Raw genomic sequence first — 19,449 nt, 5'->3', positions numbered from 1 at the left:
ATTTTAATGGGAAAAAACGCTTTGTGTCCTTTATAAAGTTTATATCTCCGCTACCTGGCATTACGTTTTATGACGCACCTGGCCCAGCCCAACAAGGTCTAATTTTTGTCAGATCCGGCCCTCATAACAAATGAGTCCGACACCCCTGGCTTAGAGGGAGCATTGTCCTCTAGGCCAGCAGAATAGAAAGGGAGGAAGATCTTGCAAACACGAACGCATCTGGAAGGCTCGTTGTGGGAGGTGTGTAGGGCTCGTGAGGGCTGGAGGGCACAAACTGAGGTTCGCGGACCACCGACCAGTCCAAGTTCATGACAAATTTAGGCTCGTAATTTGGTTTGTGCTCACCCCTCCTTGTGATACCTTTTCTGTTGGCAGACACCAATCCAGGAATAATGTGTTCTGTTGCCCAATTCTGAGCACTTGTGGGCTCTTTAAGCCGTGACAAAGATGGGCTTTAATTCATCGTGCCGTTTTTAAATGTTTACTGTTCTGTATTTGTTTTGTCTTTGCGTTGGTTTATCTCAGGACCTTTGGTCAGAGGAGCGTAATAGTCGGGGGAAAGGGAAGGGTCCGTACAAACGGCTTCTGACTTTTTCATTTTTTCCAGCAGGAGTTGCTGCTGCTGCTGCTGCTGCTTCTCTTCTTGGACCATGCTGCTTCTGCCTCTGTTGCTCTCCTGTCTTTCTGGGCTGGCCTCTCCTGTGGAGGTGAAGAGGCCCAGAGGCGTCTCCCTAACAAGTGAGTTCCCAGAGGGTGGCACTACGCTTGGTGGTTTGCTTTCTCTTCTGTGCATAGCACATTTTCTGGTGCTCTTTCTTCGAGACCACAGAGCCCCAAAGTAACAGGTAGCGCAGAAAACAGGTTACAGAGCTTTCCAGACGTCCAGGAGACAGCGCCTTCTCTTGCTCTTCACGCAGAGGAAGCGAGATGGGTGAATGCTTCTTTTAAAAGCCTATGAGTTCGTTTAATGTGCTAGCAGAGTCCTACCGTTCTTCAGGGCAATTGCTGTTCATTTTTCCCCCCATGGCATGAAAAGTAGAAGGTGGCTCCAGGAGTTGTGGCGGCCCTCACCTTCCGCTGTGAGCACAACTGGTTGAGATGAGTACGAAATGGAAAGCAGTGTCCATAGGGCCAGATGATGCTCTGGAGCACCTACCCGGAACAGGACTAGTGTCAGGTTCCCAGCAGCTCCAGAGAAAGCTAATCTATGCAGTAGCCAAATCGCTCCCTCACCACTTTAATTCCAGCAGCTCACAAAGTAGAATTTTTGCTCTCAGGACTCCACAGCTTAGAGGGAGCATTGGTTCCCAGTCAAATCACTCTCTATGTCAGACTCCTGCAACAATCAGAATCAAGTACTTGCTTCTTTAGAAGAAAAGTTTATTGATCAGTATTGGAAGAGCATCTCTACTTCTGGAACTGTGTTAAGACTACAGCAAAAAGCGCGGGGTGGACAGATATACAGGGTTCAAAGAGAGTCACTGGGCGGCAGAGAGCCAATCAAGGTAAGAAGTGGGGCCTGCCAGAATCTAACGGTCCCCCATTCCCAGAGGATGGTGTTACAACTAGGAGCCAAGGTCAGGCACATAAACCACACAGATAAGAGAGCATCACCCAGACAGCAAGAAAGTGAAAGTAACATTCCAAGTAATCCCTACCCCCTTCACACAAGTCATTATGGCAGCCAGCTGACAGTCTACATGCACTTTCTTTAGTGAATGTTTTATTTAGAGATATGAGATGCTGTGGGTTCAAACACTTTGTTAGGACTGATTTGCAAGGTGGGAAACACAAGGTATATTGACATCCCCAAATTCCACGCATTCAACGTCAGCATGACTACAGTGATCCTGAAAGATACGTCAGCATGACTACAGTGATCCTGAAAGATATGCAGCCACTATCCAGCCAGACACAGACTCTCCTCCAAGGACATTTCTCGTGAGAACAATGTCTGTGGGGCCTCTTGGAAGATTACTAAGCGGCCTCCCTACTCCTTACTCGCACACACTCCCCCCCCCCCAGGAATTCAGTGGCAAGCGATAAGAAACTGCAAGCAGAAAGAAGCAGGTAAATCATGGGGAGAGGTTACAGGTTACAGATCATTCAGGTCTTAAGCAAGATATACCATCAGGTGCCAAATAATAATAATAACTATGTACCCGTTATCAATGGCCCGAGTCTGACAACTGGACACCCCTGTTCCAAAAATAAAATGCCAGGGCACTGTGCTGTGGCTGTACGTGCAACTCCCCCCCCCCACGGTTCTGTTGTTCCCCACAGATGTTGGGGGGGGTGTTCGCAGTGTCTCCTTAATCCCTTCTTGTGGGAATCAGAAGGACCACGGAGGTCTCAGCTTCTCAAAGTTACCCGCTTTACATTCTGTCCCCAAAGGCTGGATGCCAAACAGCATTCTTTCCCTTTCTCCTTGGCCAGTTGACCACAGGTGGCTGCCCTCTCCCTTCCTGTGCTGAAGAGCTAGGTGAGCAGCCAACTGAAAGGCTGCAGTACGGCCACAGGTAGACACGGGCACCAAAGGCACGTCTGGAGGGCGGAGGAAAATGTTCAGGCCCTTGAGCTGCAGAAAAGAAAGTATATCCAATTTCTGAGCAGGAAAGTGAGATAAGACATTAAGGAAATAAATACATAACACATTAAATGCATGGCTTATAATGCAGTATAAAACTGTAGTGCTTGGTTTATTTATGGAAGTTAAGAGCAGAGTCACCGTGCTTTTTTACAAGCTAAATTGCACATCTCTACTCAGTGTTTAAGGAGCTGCGGTGGCTCAAGTGGTTAAGACGCTGAACTGCAGGCTGTGGAAGGTTGGTAGTTCAGCAGTTCGAGACACAAGTGTGCCGCATGACGGAGTGAGCTCCCGTCTCTAGTTCCAGCTCCTGCCAACCTAGCTGTTCGAAAGCAAGAAATTGCAAGTAGATAAATAGGTACCACTTCGGTGGGAAGGTAACAGCGTTCCATGCGCCTTGGTGTCTAGTCATGCCGGCCACATGACCACGGAAACGTCTTCGGACAGCGCTGGCTCTTCGGCTTTGAAACAGAGATGAGCACCGCAAACCTAGAGTCGAATTCAACTGGCTTTCGAGCAAGGGAACCTTTACCTTTACTCAGCGTTTGAGAGCAAGCTGCAAACTGTGGCGCCCTAATCAGTCTTAGCACCCATATCTTAGTTTTTTTGGCATCTGAGATGAAGGGGGGGAAATGCTAGTTGAAATTGGCAAACAAATTTTGTAGTGAACGGAAACGCTCTCAAAAGCTCCCAATAGGTAGGGCTACCAGCCTATTTGGAGCTCAATTTTATTGTGAATTGTACGTTATTATGAATTGTTGCCAAAGTATTCACATTTAAGCAATAAGCATCCTTCAAAATACGCTGCCTGTGTCTACAGGGGGTACACAAGATTTATTATTAGCTAATGATGCAAATTCTTACATAAGATCTTCACGCCATATGTTTTGGGTGACGGAAACCTTGCCCTAAGAAAGAATTCCGCTCCTCCTGAAAGATGCAGCATTTCATAGAAGTTTTTTTCAGTGCTCCCCCAAATTTCCAGTCCCCCCACCCCACCCCACCCCTGATGGTGATCTTGTGTTTGGCATGCTGGCTGTCTAGCTCCATTCCCTCTCTGGCGTGGATTCGTGGTGCTTCAGCCCTTTACCCCAGCTGGAGCTAGAGATGTAAAATTTCCGAAAATTTTGAAGCTCAACAAAAACCGTTTTTTTTTTTTCAGGGAAAAATGGAAATCTTCAGGAAAATTGAAAAAAATGCTACATTAGCACTTCTTTTTTCTTTTCCAGATTGAAAGTCATTCTGTTACTTTAGGAACATAAAATATGACTATGGACATTTTTACTTGGCATGAAATTATCACAACTAGCATATTAATAATATAGTGTATCCAAACAATTATCACAAACAGAATACCCACCCACATGCAAAAACAAAACTGAAGCCTTTTTCTTTTCTTGTGACAATAGCACCTCCTAAAGGAAGAAATGCATCTTGTTCTTGCATTGGAGAGTTCGGTTGGTAACCTAGGACTTGCTTGTCCTCAGTGCACAGAAATTAGATCAATCTGATACCATACATATTTTTTAGAAATGATTTGAAAAATAGTTGACCACCTTGTCCTAAAATATTTTATTCATCATGTTAAAATAAAACGTTCTCCCCCCCGGGCCTTCACATGTCCCTTCTGCCCCTCTCAGATCACCACTTCTATGACGAATCGAAGCCCTTCACTTGCCTGGATGGCTCTGCGACGATAGCCTTCGACAGGGTCAATGACGACTACTGTGACTGCACAGATGGCTCCGATGAGCCCGGTAAGTGCCTGCGCTTCAGAGGTCCTTCCCGCCCCTGTGAGTCTCACCACTTGGATCTGGTGCCGACTGAGACCAGGACCTCACGGGCCAGACCCTGCAGCCACGGGCTCCAGAGCCAAAAGTGCTGGTGGGAGGAGGGGTGTTGCAAACAGAGGAGTCAGGATGGAAAAGTTCAGTGCAAAATGGAATCAGCTTGATTAGAGCAGGGGAGAAAAGCTTAGAGGCAGAAAATTAGCCTCTGTAGTGAAATAGAAATCATATGCCCTTGTTCAGCCCTGGTGGGGTCCATATTATTCCAAATCTATGAACAAAAATTTGAATTTTCACTTTTGTTGCTTGACGATTCCTAAGGATAATCACCTGAAAACTGTTCCCTACAACTTCGGAAGCACTGAGGGGTGCTCGATATTGTATTGACTGTGGCCCGCATTTATTGTTGCTAATTTTATGAATCCGGATACATGATAAAAAGCAATGGCACAGCAATATATGTAGCCAAGAAAAAAATGCATGTGGCCCAAATTCAACCATCAAACCCCCAGAAATTTAATGGATTTTATAGATATAACACATACACTACTCAGAACAAATTTTCCTATGACACAATTAAATGAAAATGGTGGAGACACGCTTCTGACTTTTGAAGGGAGGTTCCAAGAAATAATTGATTCTCCACTGGGAATCACTGAGGATGGCTGTATCTGAATATACTTTCTGGATGTCTATTGAATCCAGCATGATTCTTGAAAAAATTATTGAAATGGATTTATATCCAGGGGTCCATTGAGTTGGCTGGCAGAGACGCTATCGCATCCTTACAGTTCAAGGACTCTTGGATTAATATTACAAAGATGTTTATGAAGAAAACTATACCTGTGAGTTTCTGCCTGTCTATTTAATTGTGTTATAGGAAAATTTGTTCTGAGTAGTGTATGTGTTATATCTCTAAAATCCATTAAACTGCTGGTTATTTGGTGGTTGAATTTGGGCATGTGCAGTTTTTTCTAATTTTATGAATCTGTCAGGCTTTGGAAATGGAATATTTTTCATGGGAAAATAAAGCATGGAATATTTCCTGTCCAACGTTTCTCCCGCTTCTCTGGAACCACTAACACTCCCCGGTCTGTTGTAGGTTCCAAGAAATAATTGATTTTGCACAACATGGGCACATTCAACGGCTCAGATGATTCCTGTCACAGAATTTTTTTTGGGGGGGGGGTGTTGGACTCAAGGTGTCTGTGGAGCGCTGGGGCTGGGCACGAGTGAACGGGTGGTTAGCAGATAGCTGGAGGTTCTCCATAAACACGGAAGAGGGGAATTTCATCACACGTTGGGGTAGCCTCCTTGACCTCTCCGTCCCCCTGTAGATCAGTTATATGCTAACATGGCTCTCCTTGTCGTTCCAGGGACTGCCGCATGCCCCAGCGGTCGCTTCCACTGCTCAAATGCCGGCTACCGCCCTCAATACATTCCCTCTTCCCGTGTCAACGATGGGATTTGCGGTAAGTGGCGGAACCCTTTGAGCGGCCCACAGACGCTTCCGAATGTTTCATGTTAAGAGACTCTCCCTTTTGTGTCTTTCAGATTGCTGTGATACAACAGATGAATACAACAGTGGTGTGGTCTGTGAGAACACCTGCAAGTGAGGCTCCCCTTTTCGTAAGCCCCCTTCTGTGCCAAAGACGGTCCCAGGCAATGCTCCCCCTGAGCTGTGGGGTCCTGTGAGCAAACATTCTGCCTTGTGAGCTCCTGGCATTAGAGTTGTGAGCGAGCGATTGGGCCGCTGCATCAATCAGTTTGCTCTGGAGCCCTCCTTCCTGAGCTAAGACAAAAAGGTGTGAGCCAGAGGCTAAGAAAATGTGAGCTAGCTCACACTGACTCGTCTTAGGGGGAACACTGGTCCCAGGCTAACTCCCAGGAGAGTCCCGGCTTCCAAACCAAATGGGATTACTTTTGTGCTCCTCGTAGACGCTGTGATGGAGAACATTTACTTAAGTATTGGTATCCTTCTTTTCTCCCTAAAGGCAAGGGGCCCAAACCAACTTGTGGGAGAGAAAGGCTGTAGAAAAACCCAGTAAGGAACAAACAAAACTACTAACTGCCCCAGGGAGGTCAGACTAGAACCAATGGACTGGATTCAAAAAAAGAGAGTTTTTGACTAAACATTAGGAAGAACTTCCTGACAGAGTGGTTTCTCAGTGGAGCAGGCTTCCTCGGGTGGGCTTTCGTGCGCAGACTCTAATCTGGGAGAACTGGGTTTGATTCCCCACTCCTCCACTTGCACCTGGCTGGATGACCTTGGGCAAGCCATAGTTCTGACAAGAGCTGTCCTTGAAAAAGAGCCGTTTCTGTCAGAGCTCTCTCAGCCCCACCAACCTCACAGGGTGTCTGTTGTGGGGAGGGGAAGGGGAAAAGAGACTGTAAGCCGCTCTTAGACTCCCTTGGGTAGGGAAGGGCCATGGGGTATAAATCCAATCTCTTCTTCGTCTTCTTCTTTGGGGGGTTTTAAGCAGAGGCCATGCTGATTCTGTGAGCATGGGTAGATCGTGGGAGCGAGAGTAAGAAGCAATGAGTCAGCACTTGGCTCTTGTAGCCCTTTCTTAGACCACTTTGGGGTCAGGAGGTAATTTTCCTCCATGCCAGATTGCCCAGGGATCCCGGAGGGTTGGTTTTTGTTGTTTTTTTGCCTTTCTCTGGGCATAGACCAGGGGTTCACCGGGGACGTCGGAGGGAGGTTGTTGTGAATTTCCTGTGTTAAGGAGGGGTTGGACAAGGCAACCCTCGAGGTCCCTTCAGGCTCTATGCTTCCGTGTTTCTTTTGGTCCAATCCTGGGCTCATTGGCTGGCTCTTCTGACAGCCCGGGCTAGAGCTTTGTCAAGTACCTGAAACAGCGACTGGGATCGATGTGTCCGCCCTCCACCCCCATCCTCTCCTCCAAAATGGTTGAGGAATGGATGTTCTGCATCTGAAGCTTTTGCCTCTGCCTCCCTGCTGGCCTCCAGTATGGTTTCTGCTCGACTGACCTCAGAGTCTTGCTGTGCTCCCGCAGCACTGTGCAGACATCATAAGTGTTGAGCCTTCCCAGGATATGAGAGTTGGCCTCTGCTCCCTGTTCGCTTTTGGCATTCTGTAGGAGAGCGGCCTTGCCCGGGTGGCCTCCTGCCTCTGCTGCTGTGCCAGTCCTGCCATGCGTGGCACACCTGAAGGAAGCTTGCCCCCCACCCACCTCCTTCCAAGATAGGTTGTCGCTGTGTACTGTGTCCCTGTCGGTAGCACGGTCACAAGATGCGGGCTGAAAGGCGGCTGCGTTTCTCTTTCTCCGCAGGGAGATGGGCCGGAAGGAGCGGGAGGCGCTAAAGCAGATGGCCGAAGTGGCCAGAGAAGGCTTTGAACTCAAGCAGACCCTCATGGCCGAAGCCAGCAAGAGGAAGGAGGAGAAACAGGTGAGGAGGAGTGGGCGGAGTTTGTGGGGGGAGCAGAAGCGGAGGCCGTGGCTCACGGTCAGGAGAGGGGAGAGAAGGGTGCAGTCCAGGCACCCGGGGCAGCTCAGGGATTATTTTGTGTTCTCACCTAAACAAGAATTACAACAAACTTAGAGTCCAGTTGGGCACCTAAGACAAACCAAGGTTCATTCAAGGTATGAGCTTTCGCGTGCAAGGCACACTTTATACAATACGTTAGAATGGCAAAAAGGTTCAAACTTCTAGCCACAGAATAAACAGCAAATTAACATGCAACATGATGACGATCAAGATATGCAAAGTGACACTAAATAACAAGGTTATAAGGCCAAGAGTTGTAAAGCAATAAATATGTCAAACTAGCAGATTAATGTCTAAAGGTGTCATTTCTAATTGTGGGAAGTGACTGGGAATCTTCATTCCCTCCTGTCAGGTGGGGAGGGCATGTTAACACTACCTCCCCTTCCAAAAAATGCTGCTATGGCAGCAGACATAAAGTGTTTAATAGTGTACACAGAGTGTTTAAAGGTAAAACCGTTTCCCCTATAAGCGAGGACGCCACAGGCAGCTTCATGTGAGGGGCCATGGTTCAATGGTAGAGCATCTGCTTGGCATGCAGAAGGTCCCAGGTTCAATCCCCAGCATCTCCTGTTGAAAGGACCGGACCAGGTAGTAGTTGATGCAAAAGACCTCAGCCTGAGACCCTGGAGAGCTGTAAAGAGGGGCTGTGGCTCAGTGGTAGAGCCTCTGCTTGGCATGCAGAAGGTCCCAGGTTCAATCCCTAGCAGCATCTCCAGTTAGAAAGGACCAGGGAGGAGGTGATGTGAAAGACCTCCGCCTGAGACCCTGGAGAGCCGTAAAGAGGGGTTGTGGCTCAGTGGCAGAGCCTCTGCTTGGCATGCAGGAGGTCCCAGGTTCAATCCCCAGCATCTCCACTTAAAAAGGACCAGGCAGGAGGTGATGGGAAAGACCTCCACCTGAGACCCTGGAGAGCTGTAAAGAGGGGCCGTGGCTCAGTGGCAGAGCCTCTGCTTGGCAGTCAGAAGGTCCCAGGTTCAATCCCCAGCAGCATCTCCAGTTCAAAGGACCAGGCAGGAGGTGATGGGAAAGACCTCCACCTGAGACCCTGGAGAGCCGTAAAGAGGGGCCGTGGCTCAGTGGCAGAGCCTCTGCTCGGCATGCAGAAGGTCCCAGGCTCAATCCCCAGCGGCATCTCCAGTTAAAAAGGACCAGGCAGGAGGTGATGGGAAAGGCGTCTGTCTGAGACCCTGGAGAGCCGCTGCCAGTTAGAGGAGACATTCTGGACCTTGATGAATGAAGTGTTCTGTATAAGGCAGCTTCACGCATTTCAGTTTGTATCAGCCCATGGAAGTTTGGTTTGTGGTTCCTCTTTGGTTATGGGGAGTGTGTGTGTGTGTGTGTGTGTGAAATTTGAGGAAAAGGAGCAACTCCGTTCCGGTTGTGAAAAAGAGACAGGCCCCCAGATCCTGTGAACCTTTTGAATTTCGAGCGACATGGATGTGCCATGCAGTGAGCGGCAGAGGTGGCCCCAGTCCTGGGCTGGTGCAGATGGGGACGGTGAGGCTGTGAGGGCTTGGCCTGCGTTCAGAAGACCTCCTTTTTCTTCCAGCGAGAGCTGTCTGAGCTGCAGGACGGGAAGAAGTCTGTGGAGGAGAAAGTGGAGGCTCTGAGAACGCTGAAGGAGGCGGCCGAGAAGCCTGAGAAGGAAGCCAAGGATGCCCATATGAAGGCCTGGGAGGGTGAGGGGCCAGTGCCGTTTTGTGGTGGGGTGATGGTCAGTGTTCCCTCTAAGCCGAGTTAGTGTGAGCCAGCTCACAGTTTTTTAGCCTCCGGCTCACACATTTTTGTCTTCGCTCAGGAAGAATGGGGCTCCAGAGCTAACTGATTTCTGCAGAAGCCCAATCGCTCACTCACAACTTTAAAGCCAGGAACTCACAAAGTAGAATTTTTGCTCACAGGACTCCACAGCTTAGAGGGAACCTTGGTGATGGTACCACTGGGCTCTGTGTGTGGCTGACCCAGAGGCCTTCCTTTCAGACCAGTGGGGCCCAAGGGAGCATTTTGGGAAGGACTTCAGTGTCTAAACAGCACAAAGAGCTCTCCCAGGAATGAAGGAGAGCTGGGGTGGGCTTCATATGTCTTGCTCCTGCCTTTGGGATAGGCACACAGCCTGTATTTACTGGCAGGAGACCCCTAGGGGAGGGACTGTGGCTCAGTGGCAGAGCCTCTGCTTGGCCTGCAGAAGGCCCCAGGTTCAATCCCCGGCATCTCCAGTTTACAAGGACCAGGCAATAGGTGATGGGAAAAATCCTCTGCCTGAGACCACCGAGGAAGTCCAGGGTTAATATGTTGTCGAAGGCTTTCATGGCTGGAGTTCATTAGCTGTTGTATATTTTCCGGGCTATGTGTGGCCGTGGTCTTGGCATTGTAGGACCTGACGTTTCGCCAGCAGCTGTGACTGGCATCCTCAGAGGTATAACACAGAAAGATGGAGGACTCTCTGTGTCAAGGTGAGGAGATTGTACAAGATAATCTCAGCCCTACCCCCCAGCTTCCTGAGTAGATATAAATTACCTGCCTACAATTTCTCTTCTCACCTTGACGCGGAGAGTCCTCCCTCTTTCTGTGTTATGCCTCTGAGGATGCCAGTCACAGCTACTGGCGAAACGTCAGGTCCTATAATGCCAAGACCACGGCCACACAGCCCGGGAAATCTACAGCAACTAAAGAACTCCGGGGTTGCTAGGCAGAGGCAGGCAAGGGCAAACCACCTCTATTCTTCTCTTGCCCTGACCTGGGTGGCCCAGGCTAGCTTGATCTAGCCTGTTATAGTATTACTTACTACAGTTATCACTTCTCACAGTTCCGCAGGGCCTGTGAAACGGAGCTGTTCCGCCTGGCCTTTGGTTGAGGAGGTGGGCCTTCAGCCATTCTGCCCTCCCCTTTCCATGGCTCGTTTCCCAGTTTGGTGTTGTGGTTAAGCACGTGGTGGACTCTAATCTGGGAGAACCGGGTTTGATTCCCCACTCCTCCACTTGCACCTGCTGGATGACCTTGGGCAAGGCACAGTTCTCTCAGAGCTGTCCTTGAAAAAGAGCCATTTCTGTCAGAGCTCTCTCAGCCCCACCCACTTCACAGGGTGTCTGTTGTGGGGAGGGGAAGGGGAAGGCGTTTGTATTATTTATTTATCAGATTTATACCCTGCCCTCCCCTCAAAGCAGTCTCAGGGTGGCTTCCATACAAACATAAATACAGTTAAAATCATTTAAAACACGACAGATAAAATACAAACACAAGGTGCTGGCAACAGTTAAAACTTAACTTAGATGGCTCATTTTCAAGATGAATTACCACTTCTCAGATATTCTTCTGCTCAGAATTTCTTATGGCATCAGCTCGATGTTAAAGCCACGAGCCAGGGCTCTACGACAGCGGCAGCCCCTAATTAAATGCCTGGCAGCTCCGTCTTGCAGGCCCTGCGGAACTGTGAAAGGCCACTCTGAGACTCCTTTGGGTAGTGAAGGGCGGGGTAGAAATCCAATCTCTTCTTCTTCTTCCCTTACTTTTATGATATTACTTGGACATTGGCGTTTCTTGGGGTAACTGTTCCTGCCCGACATGAGGCATGGGTTTTTTGTCATCATCTGTTGCTTCCATTTGTTATTGTGTTGTTTGTATTGTTTGACTAGCAGTAAAGCCCGTTGTGAAAGCAATACAACGGGATCTAGAAAGAGGCTCTGGGGGAGTGCTCTGGCTTTGGGCAAACAGTGTCAATTTGCTGTGGTGACCTCAGCAGGGTATAATGACAGAGTCCACTGTTTTCTCCAGAGGAACTGATCTCTGCTACCTGAAGAGCAGTTGTAATTGTGAGTGATCTGTAGCCCTCACCTGGAGATTGGCAACAATTGTTACCCAGGACAAAATGGCTGGTTTGGAGGGTGGAGTCTATGGCATTCTACCTGTCTGAGGTCCCACCCCTCTGCAAACCCCACCCTCTCCAGGCTCCACCCCTCAAATCCCCAGGAATTTGTCAGCATGTAGTTGGCAGGGGGGTGAGTTTGAGGTGTGGAATGCAGTGAAGTCCAATCAGCTTCCATATGCAAAAGACCTTGAAGGTTCCATATGCAACTGACATTCCAACTGCCTTGCGGGGAGGGGGGTGAGTTTGAGGTGTGGAATGCAGTGAAGTCCAATCAGCTTCCATATGCAAAAGACCTTGAAGGTTCCATATGCAACTGACATTCCAACTGCCTTGCGGGGAGGGGGGTGAGTTTGAGGTGTGGAATGCAGTGAAGTCCAATCAGCTTCCATATGCAAAAGACCTTGAAACGCTGGGCGGGACTGCACAAAGCAGCCAGTCAACCCAGCCAGCGTCTTCTGACTGACAGTTCAAGCGTCCATACACTAAAGGAGTGCATTTTAGAACTTTGGCACCCACTACTCAATTATATATAATAATAAATAGAATTTCAATTTAAAACATGATAAAACATTATAACAATTAAAACAATGGGTACAGCTTGAAACAGCGTCAGTTGGCTATAAATACTGTTAAGTATTTCAGCTACTATAGCACCTTCATTAATAGAGTGGCCAGCTCTGGGTTGGGAAAAACCTGGAGATTTTGGGGTGGAACCTCAGAAGGGCAAGGTTTAGGGAAGGGCGAGACCTCATCAGGGTACAATGCCATAGAGTCCGCCCTCCAAAGCAGCCATTTTCTCCAGGGGAAACTGATCTCTGTCATCTGGAAATCAATTGTAGCAGGTCCCACCTGGAGTTTGGCAACCCTAGGGGAAAGTGTGCTGCACCGCAGAAGGGTTTGAAGAGAATGGTTTGATGGGTGCTGGGCCAAGATTGGCAACAATAGTTCCCCAGGAGCAAATAGCTGGGTTGGAGGGTGGAGTCTATGGCACTGTAACCTGTCTGAGGTCCCCCTCTCCGGCCTCCACTCCTCAAATCTCCAGGATTTTCCATACCTAAAGCTGGCAACTTTATCTCCTCCCCTCTCAGTAGCCTCTTATTTTGCCTTAAATTGGTTTTGATGCCAGCAGAGTGAGAAAATGCCAGAGGCTCTGGGTGGGTGCCTCATCGTAAATGCACCAAACAATTCCTAAAGATTTGCCAAAACACTACTCTGTCGACAAATTGCAGCACTTTGAATTAGCACCAGAGCTTTAAGAGCTCTCCAGCTGTCACCTGGAGACTGGCAACAGCTTGTTTGGAGGGTGGGGAGTATGGCATTGTATCTGTCTGAGGTCCTCCTCTTTCTCTTCCTCCTCCTCCTCCTCAGACCCCACCCTCAGCAGGCTTCATTCCTAAACTATCCTGGAAGTTTCCAACCTGGAGTTGGCAACCCTATGTCCTTTCCAGGCAACCAACAGCCTAACCTTTATCTGCCTGTCTGTCTTCAAGTTCCCTCCCCCCCCCCCACAGCCTCTGCCTAGGGAAAGCAGCTGTCATAATTCTCCTCTCCCCCTATGAGGTATGTTAAGGTGGAAAGTGTGTGAATGGTCCATAATCCCCCAGGCAGCTCTTAAAACATGTTCCTGGGACCTACACCCCACCAGACATTCCAACTGCCTTGCGGGGGGGGGGAAGTATGAGGTGTGGAATGCAGTGAAGTCCAATCAGCTTCCATATGCAAAAGACCTTGAAGGTTCCATATGCAACTGACATTCCAACTGCCTTGCGGGGAGGGGGGTGAGTTTGAGGTGTGGAATGCAGTGAAGTCCAATCAGCTTCCATATGCAAAAGACCTTGAAACGCTGGGCGGGACTGCACAAAGCAGCCAGTCAACCCAGCCAGCGTCTTCTGACTGACAGTTCAAGCGTCCATACACTAAAGGAGTGCATTTTAGAACTTTGGCACCCACTATTCAATTATATATAAGGAGAGATGGTTGTGTGTTGTAAGCCGCCCTGAGCCCATTTGGGGAGTAGGGCGGGTTATAAATTAAATAAATAGAAATAAATAAAATCTCATCAGATCTCGGAAGCCAAGCAGGGTCGGCCCTGGTCAGCACTTGGATGGGGGACCAGCAAGGAAGCCCAGGGGGTCGCTACGCAGAAGCAGGCAAAGGCAAACCCACCTCTGAACACCCCTTGCCTTGAAAACCCTGCAGGGTCTCCCATAACTCGGGTGCAACTTAATGGCAAAAAAAAAAAAGGCTAAACATCTGAGGGGTACAACTGGTAGCAATCAGGAGAAGAGGGACCGCAGACCTTGGCCCTGCCGTCTTCTCCAGTCTCCTTCCCGACAGTAACTTCCTAACCTCTTGGCTTTCCTACAGCCCAGAAAATGGCTGAACAAGCCGTGAAGGACCAGGCCAGAGCGGAAGAGGCCTTCCAGGAGCTCGACGGTGATGCAGATGGCCTGTGAGTGCCCCTTCCTTCCCCTCTTGGCGGCAGGGTCAGGGCCTGTTCCAGTGGGTAGGGCAGAGGCCTGGGCTAGACGGCCTGGCTGGAAGAGGAGCCACCCCTGGTGTCGGTTCTGGAGTTTAATTCTTCCTTTCTTTGGGGAGAGAAGCATTTCTTGTTGCCACAACCGCTTAAATAGCTGTATTACAGGAACGCCAGAAGAGCCCTGATGGATCAGACCACTGAGGGTCCATCTGGTCCAGCCTCCCGTCTCATACAGGGGCCAGCCAGTTCCTCCAGAGAGCCAACAACAGGGCAGGGAGGCCGAGGCCTTCCCCTGATAAGAGCACCATAAGAGCCCTGTTGGGTCAGACCAGGGAGGGTCCATCCAGTCCAGCCTCCTGTCTCACACAGTGGCCTCAACCAGTTCCTTTGGAGGGACAGCAACAGGGCAGAGAGGCCGAGGCCTTCCCCTGATTAGAACATCAGAAGAGCCTTGCTGGGTCAGACCAGGGAGAGTCCATCCAGTTCAGCATCCTGTCTCACAGGGGCCAACCAGTTCCTCTGGAGGGCCAACAACAGGGTAGAGAGGCCAAGGCCTTCCCCTGTGAAGAACATCAGAAGAGCCCTGCTGGGTCAGACCAGGGAGGGTCCCTCCAGTCCAGCCTCCCGTCTCACACAGGGGCCAGCCAGTTCCTCTGGAGGGCCAGCAACAGGGCAGGGAGGCCGAGGCCTTCCCCTGATAAGGACACCAGAAGAGCCCTGCTGGGTCAGACCAGGGAGGGTCCATCTAGTCCAGCATCCTGTCTCACACAGTGGCCATGCAAAGATAGAATCACAAAAACTGCTCACAGTGTGCTCAATATTTCTTTAACGAAATGTACAAAATTAATAGTAATACATTAAAGTTGTTAATTCAGATACAAAAAGATAGAAGATGACAACGACGGGATGGTGGTCTCCGGAATGCGATGCCGTTTCGACAAACGTCTTCTTCTAACCAAGAGTCTATAAGCTTATAAATAATATAATATATATGTAAACATCAATACTTGCATCTTGGTAATTGTACATCGAAATAACATAGAACTGGTGCAAAGCCTTACTTGATGATGTGTGAAAAATTGCACTTCAGTGGAAAAGCTGCCCAATTCACATGGAATTCAATACCAGTTTCTAAAAAATATAGCAAAGCAATGTAACCAGACTGGATAACTAACTGGACAACTCACAAGTGTTTGTCCAGCCGCTACTGCCAGTGAGGGGGAGCTCACCACCACCCTAGGCAGCTGATTCCAGTTTTTCCTACGATCCAGACGGTACTTTCCCGCCCTTAATTCCAACCCATTATTGCAAGACCTCTCCTCTGCTGCCAACAGGAACAGCTCCCTGCCCTCTAAGTGACAGCCCTTCAGATACTTAAAGAGAGCAATTGTGTCTCCCCCTCAACCTCCTCTTCTCCGAACTAAACATTCCCAAGTCCCTCAGCCTTTCCTCATAGGGCTTGGTCTCCAGACCCCCAATCATCCTCGATGGTCCGTCTAGTCCAGCATCCTGTCTCACACAATGGCCAACCAGTTCCTCTGGAGGGCCAACAACAGGGCACGGAGGCCGAGGCCTTCCTATGATGTTGCCTCCTGGCTCTGGGATTCAGAGGCTTACTGCCTCTGAATGTGGAGGTTCCCCTCCATCACCATGGCTAGTAGCCACTGATTCACAGATAGAGTTGTTCTGTGTATAATTTTTAAATACTGATACTTAAATAGGACATGGAGCATTTCCAAGGCCGCCTTGGAGCGAAAGGCTCGTGGGCCATTCATCCTGTCCCTTTCCCTTGAGAGTAAAAGCTTCATGCCTTAATTATTCCCAAGTGATGCGGTCCAGTCCCTTCCAGCAAGAAACTTGCTGAAACAGAAAACTGAGAACCTTGGTTACTAAAAGGGTTAGGGCAGACATGGGAGCTCTGCAAATGTGCTGCTTCTGTGGCGTTACGTGCGCCCAGAGTTGCAGAAATCTAGGCCGGCCTCCTGACCATCTCTCCCCTTCTGCCTTCAGTGTGTCGGTCGCCGAGCTTCAGGCACGGGCAGAACTAGACGTGGACGGCGACGGGATCCTGACAGAACCTGAGGCCCAGGTATGATGGAGAAGGCGATCCTCTGTGAGCGGATTGGTTATTGAAGCTCAGTCCAGACAAGACCTTCTACAGAGCCAGTCGGGTGAAGTGGTTAAGTGTGCGGACTCTAATCTGGGAGAACCGGGTTTGATTCCCCACTCCTCCTCATGCAGCTGCTGGAGTGACCTTGGGTCAGTCACAAGTTCTCTCAGAGCCGTTCTCTCAGGAGCAGTCCTCGAAAGAGCTCTCTCAGCCCCGCTTACCTCACAGGGTGTCTGTTGTGGGGAGGGGAAGGGAAAGGAGTCTGTAAGCCGCTCTGAGGCTCCTTTGGGTAGTGAAGGGCCATGGGGTATAAATCCAGTCTCCTCTTCTTCTCATGAGAGCAGAGAAGGAGGAAGGACTGTCGATTGGCACTTTGGCATTCACTCCCTCCCCCCAAGGCTTTCTGCAGGGATTAGGGGCCAAAGGTGTAAATAAAGCATTTGGGGACTGCTTGCTATGCACAACGTATTTGCCATTGGAGAATTACCCAGGAAGTCCAGCACAATAATTTCGGGGGGGGGTGGTGGAAAGAAAGGGGGAAAAGCTAGGATTGGTCATCAAAAGGAGTGGAATCTCCTCCAAGCTAGGAAGTTCATGGGGGCTTAGTCTTGAACTGTGGTTCAGCCCTTGGAGATGCATGCAGGCACATTGCCAACATGTGCTGAGCAATGCTCCCTCTAAGCTGTGGAGTCTGGTGAGCAAAAATTCTACTTGGTGAGCTACTGGCATTGAAGTTGTGAGCGAGCGATCTGGCTCCTGCATAAATTAGTTTGCTCTGGAGCCCTCCTTCCTGAGCCGAGACAAAAATGTGCGAGTCGGAGGCTAAAAAACTGCCAGCTAGCTCACACCCCCTCAGCTCAGAGGGACCACTGGTGCTGAGTAAACGTCTTTCCTCGCAAGTCTACAGAGTCTAGGAGTGAAGGGACTCTGCCCTTGGAGGCCTCCTCTTGGATGTGAAACTGAGAAGCCTCTCAGGACGCCCGGGAGGTGAGGGGCCCGGCCTCCTTAGCTGCCTTCTGCTTTTTCAGGGCTTGCTGGGCGACTCCTCGCAGGTGGACCTGGCCCAGTTCCAGAGCACCGTCTGGGCAGCCATCAAGGAGAAGTACAAAGGAGAGGTCAGTGCGCCCATCCCTGTCTGTCTGTACCCTGCTGCCCCACAGGTTTTCTCCCCCCCCCAAATGCAGTGGGTCACAGGCAGCCTCCCTTTGAGGTGTAGAGTCTTGTGAGTAAAGAGTCTACTTTCTGAGCTGCTGGCATTAAAGTGGTAAGCGAGCAATTTGGCTACTGTGTAAATTAGTTTGCTCTGGAGCCCCGTCCTTCCTGAGCCAAGACAAAAATGTGTGAGCTGGAGGCTAAAAAACTGTGAGCTGGCTCACACTAACTCAGCTTAGAGGGAACACTGGTGACAGGATCTCTTAGAAGACAAGGTGTCGAATCCTGTAATTTGGAAGGACTCCCAAGCTGCCTGTCAAGCAGCGGTAGGTGGAACGGCTCGGAAAGGGGCCTGCGTTGGACAAAGGCGTTAACATTTCTCCATTGGGGGTGGAGAGCGTCCTTGAACGGGTCAGTCCTCCTGCTGCCGTGCTGAAGGTCCTGGGGGAGGGGGGTAATCCTTCTGCCTCCCACTGGAAAATGTCCCCCCCACACACACACACTCCCGTGCCTGCCCGTGCCTACTCTGCAGAAGCAGCCCGTTTGCAGAGTTCTTTTGTCTGCTGTTTTTCCTGCCAAAGGGCCGGGGATTTTAAAATGACTGTAAAGGCTGCAGAAGATCAGCCCCTCCTGTCCCGTGTGACACAGCCCCTGGTCAGCAGTCTCTGGCCTTCCTCCAGGAACGTGGTTGTTATTGCTGGGCTGGGGGGGGACGATTATGTGGCTGTGACTGGTGATCTGTTATCAGGAATGTGGCCTCGTCCACAGTTCCTCCACTGCAAAGCAACTATCCAGACTAGTAACGAGACATATTCTCCACGCAGATTTAACTTCTTGGGAGGGAGGGGGCTGAGACTTGAAAAATTCCCGTTTTAGCGACTCATAATCTTTAAAGGCATTCTCGATTTTTTTCCCCAGAAGGCAAAATAGGGACAGTAACTTACCAGGAACAGTTACCAGAAATTATTTAGTACTATTTTATTTGGAACATTCTTTCCATCCAAATAGGGCCGTCGAGGTGGTGAATATCAAAACATTTCAACATTCAGAACATTTAGAATGAAGTATATATATAAAATAATTCAATATGAACATAAATATGCTTCACACCAAAACCAGGGAGAAGGGTCAATAACAGAAGAGCCCTGCTGGATCAGACCAGTGAAGGTCCATCTAGTCCAGCATCCGTCTCACACAGGGGCCAGCCAGTTCCTCTGGAGGGCCAGCAACAGGGCAGAGAGGCCGAGGCCTTCCCCTGATAAGAACCTCAGAAGAGCCCTGCTGGGCCAGACCAGGGAGGGTCCCTCCAGTCCAGCCTCCCGTCTCACTCAGGGGCCAGCCAGTCCCTCTGGAGGGCCAGCAACAGGGCAGGGAGGCCGAGGCCTTCCCCTGATAAGAACCCCAGAAGAGCCCTGCTGGGTCAGACCAGGGAGGGTCCCTCTAGTCCAGCCTCCCGTCTCACACAGTGGCCTCAACCAGTTCCTCTGGAGGGCCAGCAACAGGGCAGAGAGGCCGAGGCCTTCCCCTGATAAGAACCTCAGAAGAGCCCTGCTGGGTCAGGCCAATGAAGGTCCCTCTAGTCCAGCATCCTGTCTCATACAGGGGCCAGCCAGTTCCTCTGGAGGGCCAGCAACAGGGCGGAGAGGCCAAGGCCTTCCCCTGATAAGGACACCAGAAGAGCCCTGCTGGGCCAGACCAGGGAGGGTCCCTCCAGTCCAGCCTCCCGTCTCACACAGGGGCCAGCCAGTCCCTCTGGAGGGCCAACAACAGGGCAGAGAGGCCGAGGCCTTCCCCTGAGAAGAACCTCAGAAGAGCCCTGCTGGGTCAGACCAGTGAAGGTCCATCTAGTCCAGCCTCCCGTCTCACACAGGGGCCAGCCAGTCCCTCTGGAGGGCCAGCAACAGGGCAGAGAGGCCGAGGCCTTCCCCTGATAAGAACCTCAGAAGAGCCCTGCTGGGC

The 19,449-nt window shown here is 50.1% G+C and overlaps 1 protein-coding gene across 1 annotated transcript in view; it reads left to right on the top strand.

The window, feature by feature from the left end:
• Positions 1-643: 643 nt before the first annotated feature.
• The window catches only part of PRKCSH (protein kinase C substrate 80K-H), a 43,499-nt gene continuing 24,693 nt past the window's right edge, over positions 644-19,449 (top strand). Inside the window, exons 1-9 of the mRNA XM_015412227.1 lie at positions 644-738; positions 4,228-4,344; positions 5,751-5,846; positions 5,929-5,986; positions 7,671-7,788; positions 9,437-9,566; positions 14,117-14,201; positions 16,239-16,317; positions 17,367-17,453. Coding sequence (XP_015267713.1) covers positions 651-738; positions 4,228-4,344; positions 5,751-5,846; positions 5,929-5,986; positions 7,671-7,788; positions 9,437-9,566; positions 14,117-14,201; positions 16,239-16,317; positions 17,367-17,453 — 858 coding nt within the window. The 5' untranslated portion in view covers positions 644-650. The remainder of the gene's footprint in view (positions 739-4,227; positions 4,345-5,750; positions 5,847-5,928; positions 5,987-7,670; positions 7,789-9,436; positions 9,567-14,116; positions 14,202-16,238; positions 16,318-17,366; positions 17,454-19,449) is intronic.

This window comes from Gekko japonicus, unplaced genomic scaffold (assembly GCF_001447785.1).
Source record: "Gekko japonicus isolate JY-2015 unplaced genomic scaffold, Gekko_japonicus_V1.1 scaffold2711, whole genome shotgun sequence".
In the NCBI taxonomy this organism is placed as follows: Eukaryota; Metazoa; Chordata; class Lepidosauria; order Squamata; family Gekkonidae; genus Gekko; species Gekko japonicus.
Note: the sequence above shows the minus strand (reverse complement) of the source record. Positions and strands in the feature narration are given on the sequence as shown.